The 6872-nt window shown below is 39.9% G+C and overlaps 1 protein-coding gene across 1 annotated transcript; it reads left to right on the top strand.

The window, feature by feature from the left end:
* The first annotated feature begins 1174 nt into the window (after positions 1-1174).
* On the top strand, positions 1175-6609 carry LOC143851569 (strychnine-10-hydroxylase-like). Its single transcript, XM_077361042.1, has 2 exons — positions 1175-2147; positions 5782-6609. The coding sequence occupies exons 1-2, from the start codon at positions 1206-1208 to the stop codon at positions 6403-6405; spliced, it is 1566 nt and encodes a 521-aa protein (XP_077217157.1). The 5' UTR covers positions 1175-1205; the 3' UTR covers positions 6406-6609.
* Positions 6610-6872: the final 263 nt, after the last annotated feature.

Raw genomic sequence — 6872 nt, 5'->3', positions numbered from 1 at the left:
GTCAATTATTATCTTTAAAGTAATATTTTATTATTTCTCACTTCTCTTTTGGTTAAGAACGGCCACGTTATTGAATATTTTATTATTTACACATCTCTTTTAGTTGAGAACGGCTACGTTATTGAATATTTTATCATTTACACATTTCTTTTGATTGAAACAACGATGTTATTGAATATTTTATTATTTCTCACATATCTTTTGGCTTAGAATGGCTACGCTATTGATTATTTTATTATTTCTCACATCTCTTTTGGCTTGTTTCTCACATCTCTTTCGGCTTAGAACGTTATTGAATATTTTATTGTTTCTCATGTCTCTTTGGCTGAGAACGCCGCTGGAATATCGAGTACGCCGCCGGAATATCAAGTAAGCTGCCGGATTTTCTGGGTTCAAACATGTATTCCAAACATATTTAGTACGCCACCGGAATCTTGAATACGCTGCCGGATTCTAGAGTACGCTGCCGGAATATCGAGAATGCCGCCGGAATATCAAGTACGCCGCCGAAATACCAAGTACGCTGCCGGAATATCAAGGGCGCCGCTGGAATATCAAGAATTGTGTTACAAACGTATCGAGGGCGCCGCTGGAATCTCTAATAAGCCGCCGGATTCTATAGTACGCCGCCGGAATATCAAGAACGCCACCGGAATATCAAGAACGCCACCGGAATATCAAGTACGCTGTTGGATTTTCTAAGTTGAAACATGTGTTCCAAACCTATCGAGTACGCCGTCGGAATATCTAAAGTACATAAAAATATTTTTACTTGTCAATGATCCAACGGTCAATGCTTATTGCAGACGGCAAAGATTAAAACGAATCCAAGGCTTTTTTGGATTCAAACAAATGTTGAAACGGACCAAATGATGATAGTTAAGGTTAAATGCATTAAATACGACCCTATTTTCTCTCAAAGATAATACTAAAATATAAAAAATGTTGTCACAAATAGACGTGAGAAATAATACAATATTCAAATCTAACTTTAAAGATAATGATTGACGTTGGACCGTGATTATGTCATAAGGGTATTGGGGTCTTTTTTCCACCCTTTTTGAAGAATCACCCGAGTTTTATACTTACTTTAATTGGTACCCGAAATCCATATTTTTCGGTAATTAATACCCCCATTCTGTACTTTTCTCTTTTATAAATGCCTATATCAAGACTTCCTTTCATCTCCATTCCTTGGCTTAGGCATGGATTTCCTTTTCCAATTCCAAGCTATTGCTGGGCTTTTTGCCTTGGTTGTTTTCTACAATCTTTGGATTGCTAGAAGGACAAAGAGTAAGAATGCACCGCCGGAATTACCTGGCGCCTGGCCGATAATCGGCCATCTGCATTTATTAGGAGGGGATGAGCCGGTTGTCCGAAAGCTCGACCGAATGGCCGATGAGTATGGACCCGCTTTCATCCTTAGGGTGGGAATGCATCCCATACTCGTAGTGAGCAATTCTGAGGTTGCAAAGGAGTGCTTTACTACCAATGACAAGGTCCTCGCTACTCGCCCTCAAGCCGCAATTGTAAAACATTTGGCTTTCAATGGCGCCATGATGGGCTTCGCGCCTTACGGGGATTATTGGCGTGAGATTCGAAAGATAGCCACGGTCGAGCTTCTCTCGAATCATCGTCTTAACATGCTCAAGCATGTGCGAGCCACTGAGATTAACATCTTCATTAAAGACTTGTATGGATTATGGAAGAAGAATGACCAAAATCCATTTCAAATAGAGATGAAGGATTGGTTTGAAAGCCTTGCTTTTAATGTGGTTGTTATGATAGTTGCAGGGAAGAGATATTTTGGTGTCAATTTGGCCCGCGACGCCCTTCAGGGCGAGGCAAGGCGGTTTCGAGAAGCTATGGATCGATTCACTTACTTGGCTGGGAAGTTTGTCTTGTCGGACTCATTTCCTTTGTTTAAGTGGATTACGGATTTCGAACGGCCTGTGAGAGAAATGAAGAAGTTTGCTAAGGAATTGGACTCTCTCCTTTCAAATTGGCTAGAGGAGCATCGGCAGAAGAGACTCTCCGGTGAGGCTAAGGGCGAGCAAGACTTCATTGACGTGATGCTTTCGGTTGTAGATGATGCACAGCTCTCTAAATTTCACGATCTTGATACGATCATCAAGGCAACTGCGATGGTATGTAGACCCAACTGATTCATATATTGGATGTGCAGGTGTGTGAGTATACGGAATGCTAAACTGAAGGGTGCTTTTGCAAAAATCCGATACACGGGCGGGTCCATTGGAACATCTCACCTGTGCTCATTAATAATGGCACAGAAAAATATAAAATTTAAGAAATAATAAATGCATGCACTTGGTGAGATGGTCCAACGAGGGCGCCATTGAAACTTGTGGTTCCCAAGGACGCACTTCAGTTTGGCATTCCTCTCTCTCTCTCTCTAGTAATTTTCACACAACCATGTTTTGATAATCCGACAAACTCACCAAACGTTTTACACTTTTTAATGGGTTTTAACAGCCTATTAAACAATGTAAGATAATAAAATCCCAAACTCTAATACATAGCCCATATCCTCTCTTCATATCTGTCTTCCGAAGGAACAAAACTCATCACACAAGGGATTGCTACCATTGGTCTTGACTGACAATAAGCCTAAACAGGGTCTAAGTTTAACTAAAAATTTGTCCTAAGAAAATAAACAGAGAAGTAAAAATTAACCTGAGCAGGAATGAGGGAGGAGAGCGTGAGAAGTGGATAAAAATAGGAAGAAAATAAATTTAATTTTGAGTGAATTTTTTCTCTCCTTATTTTTTAGCTTTTTCTCACCCTCTCTCAATCAGTCCCCACTTAGGTCACTCCCTCTCCTTCCTGCTGTGTAAGATAATATATTCTAACGAAAAAAAAATTCATAGTTACCAAACATAGCCTAGAGAAGAATATTTTATTTTAAAATTTATAGGTTCCCAGTCAGACTTGAATTTTTATTATAATTTTTTTGATTTAAAGTTTGTAATTTTTATCTTTTTCACCGTTTGAGAGAGAATCATAGTTCCTAATTCTAGCAATCCAAACACAACCATAGGGAAGTGATATGTTTACCCCATATTCTTCCTTGGGCCAATCTATGTATATTGCTACTCTTTTTACACCACAAGGGAGCTGGGGAAGAAAATGGGGCGAATATATAATATCCCATACATTTATATGTACAAGTTTTTGTCCTCATTCAAGTTGCAAAAGCGAACTTTTAAATAATAATAATAATTGCTAGCATCCATTCGCAAAAGGCTTTTCGCGGCTGTTCTGTCACACGTCAGACTAGTCACCTCGTGAATGAAGACAACAGCTTTTGTCTCCATTCATGAGGTGGCTAGTCAGAAGTGCGACAGACCAGCCGCGAAAAGCCTTTTGCGATGGACCTTAGCAAATCCCTAATAATAATAATAATAATAATAATAATAATAAAGGGAGATGATTTTTTCACCCTGTAGGATTACGCACCCCCTTTTAACGTGATTTTGCCCACAATTCACATTAAAAGGGGGGCGCATAATCCTACAGGGGTAAAAAAATCATCTCCCTAATAATAATAATAATAATAATAATAGGCCCCATTGAATCATCTCCCTTTTAATTACTTGGGACACCCAGCAGTAGAAATGCATTAAAAGGGAGATGAGCTTAGATTCAGAATTCCTCATTTTAGTTTTGTAAACTTATAGAAACTCAAGAATCTTAAATCAAACTCCATGACTGAAATGTATTTATTTTAGTTTTGTAAACTTCTACAAACTCAAGAATCTTATTTAACAAGTAATGAAAGCTTTAATACCATATCTGTAATGCCCCGACGCGACCGTGTAGATATTGTCCGGTTCTAGGTCGCAGCCCTCCCCGGTTTTTTTTTACCATGGAAAACGCATCTACACAGGGAATGGGGATCTATAACATATAACCCAGGAACTTTCTCACTCTCTCAACGATTTCTAAACTAAAACTAATGAAAGAAAGCAGGAAATGTCTTAGGTTCCAATCCAAGTGCCTGAAGTCAGCTAGTCTACTGCCGTTCCTCGGTATCTGAAAATTGTTAAACCACATAATGAGCTAATAGCCCAGCCGGTTTTCCAAATCCAAGTCAGCTAATAGGAAAACGAAAACATGCTGGTGCGGAAAAACAAAACTGGGGAGGGCTGCGGCCCAAAACCGGACAATATTTACACAGCGGGGCAGGGGTGTGACATAATAGTATCAGAGCAGGACCTCCCATCCAGTACGGTGTGCCAGCGAGGATGTTGGGCCCTAATGGGGGTGGATTGTGGGATCTCACATCAGAAAGAGGGAAAACTTATTGGGCTATATATGTGAATTTCTCCTCTTCCTATGTAGATGCGTTTTCAGCATCTCCAAGGGGCGGGCCCGGAGGAGTGGGGTGGGCACGGTTAGTGCTGCTGGAAAACAAAACCAGGGAGGGTAGATCACCTATAACCGGACAATATCTACACAGTGGGGTCGGGGTGTGCCAAGTAACTTAGGAAACTCCCCAGGTTTGCCGTGGGATTTGCTAGGCATTTTGGGGAAAGAAATTCCACACAGGCTCACCTTTTAGAAGCTTATTTTGTATTCTTTTAATTCATCCGAGGTGTCTCATATTCTTTTAATTCATCTGAGGTGTTGTCTCATGCCAAAGTGAGCGTGAAATAGCTTTATGCGAAATTGCCTATCAAATCCCAGCTGAGAATACTATCGTAACTGTTTGGTGGTGCAAAGAACCTTATTTTGCCATATTAGAATTGGAATTTAACCAATGGTGGCGCCCTTTGCCCTTCTTTCTAAGGGCAGTTGAGAATCTAGCATTCCTCATTTAATATACATGTAAAAGAAATGGTGGCCTGAAATGTTCTATCATCAAGCTTTTAATTTCAAAGATGGGTGCCCGGTCGAAATCAATGTTCGGAAAATCAGTATCAACTAAAGTCATTCATGTCGTAGCCCCGACTTTAAATAATTCAACAAAGGATATGTATTGGTCTGCCTCTCCTTTTCCTCAGCCGCCTCATTTACTCTCTCTTCCCCAACTACTTCTATTTTCCTGAAAACACAGTCCACCCTTTTGATAAGTCCACACAAACCCAAATACTTTATGTAGAATATGAGGAGCAAGTATAGGAAAAACAATAGGAGATAGAGTAGAAGTACTGTTAGTGAAAGTAGAGAAGGTCACACGTTTTTTTTTATCTATTCCATTTCTCAACCAATAACGAATACAATAATCCCTTTATATATAATTGTTGCTTTGTATGCTGAATAGCAACACCTAACGTTTCCTACTTTCATCATTCCAAGAGAACTCCACATATCACTTGGACTCTTTTGTAGGATAAAGACAAATAAATAGGACAACTATAAAATACAAAGAACATCTTTCTCAGACCGACTCAAACTCACGTTCAGCTCTTGGGAACGTCACATCTCTTTGGAGACCCACAACCTATTGTGTTGTTTGAATTAATTTCCAACACGAGAGTGGTTGAATCACGTTGCACACAGGGCACTTGAAAATGACGTGTGAGTTTGAAATCGAGCTAAGATCAATTGTACTAATTCCTTCTTAAATTCAACATTGCTATGGTTTGATATTTCCACTCTAACAGGTTGAATATTATTATTGTGTTGAAGACGCATACATGTCATGTTATGATTGCACGATTTCTTCTTATTTTTTACTTGTTATCTTTTTTCAAATCGTGCTTCCCACGTCATGTCAGGTAATATAATTTGTTTCCTAACAAGAATTCCACTGTCTAGACTGTTATCTTAGGTGCTGTTGACTCAACAACACTTACGCTAACATGGACACTATCGTTGCTACTAAACAATCCTCACGTTTTAAAGAAAGCTCAAGAAGAATTAGACTCCTATATTGGCAAGGAAAGAAATGTGGACGAATCAGATCTCAAAAACTTGGTATACATCCAAGCCATCGTGAAGGAAGCATTAAGACTGTACCCCGCAGCTCCGCTCTTAGCCCCACACGTTGCTTCGGAGGACTGCAATGTAGCCGGATACAATATTAAAGCTGGAACACATGTATTGACGAACATTAGGAGGATCCAACGAGACCCAAGTGTATGGCCCGATCCTTGTGAGTTCAAACCCGAGAGATTTCTCACCACCCACGTGGACATAGATGTTCGCGGCCAACATTTTGATCTTATCCCTTTTGGGGCGGGTAGGAGATCTTGTCCCGGGACCTCTTTCGCCCTTCAGGTCGCACAATTGGTGATTGCTCGTCTGATTCATAGCTTCGAGATGGCGACCCCTTCGAACGTGGCCGTAGATATGACTGAGGGCTTTGGCCTCACCTTGCCTAAAGTAACTCCATTGGATGTCCTTTTCACTCCGCGCCTCCCTTCGAAGCTTTATGAGTGAATTAGGAAGAGAGCAAGAAATCATAATCTTGTTAGCGTAGTAATGAATTCTGATGTTATTTCTATATATTAATAAGAAGTGTAACTTCGAATTAGAACACTATCAATTACCTTATTTCAGATATTGCTTAAAGTACTTTTGATCATTTAATATGTACCACTTTGCCATTTTTATTGAATGCGACTTCTGAGTGGATTGCCCATATGATTTCTTGCCAGTTTTGGTGAATGTGAGTTGTGGATGGATTGTCCGCATGATTTCTTGCCATTTTTGGAGAATGTGAGTTGTGAGTGAATTGTCCACATGATTTCTTGCCATTTTTTATTGAATGTAACTTGAGAGTGGATTGTCCACATGATTTCTCCTCTACCTTGGCTCATACACAGTAATACCATCCATACATTGGTCATTTTTCAGTCAGTGAGTTTGGACTGCCGGGGCTGCAATAGGGATGTGATTCAAATTTC

Source organism: Tasmannia lanceolata, unplaced genomic scaffold (genome assembly GCF_043159265.1).
Source record: "Tasmannia lanceolata isolate RefF3 unplaced genomic scaffold, GAP_Taslan_0.1 ptg000018l, whole genome shotgun sequence".
NCBI classification, from domain to species: domain Eukaryota; kingdom Viridiplantae; phylum Streptophyta; class Magnoliopsida; order Canellales; family Winteraceae; genus Tasmannia; species Tasmannia lanceolata.
Note: the sequence above shows the minus strand (reverse complement) of the source record. Positions and strands in the feature narration are given on the sequence as shown.

Excerpts from the sequence above, each read along its gene's own strand:
- LOC143851569 (XM_077361042.1), top strand. The coding sequence starts at position 1,206 with ATGGATTTCCTTTTCCAATTCCAAGCTATTGCTGGGCTTTTTGCCTTG. Across the intron at positions 2,148-5,781 it reads TCATCAAGGCAACTGCGATG|ACTGTTATCTTAGGTGCTGT; the intron begins GTATGTAGACCC and ends TCCACTGTCTAG.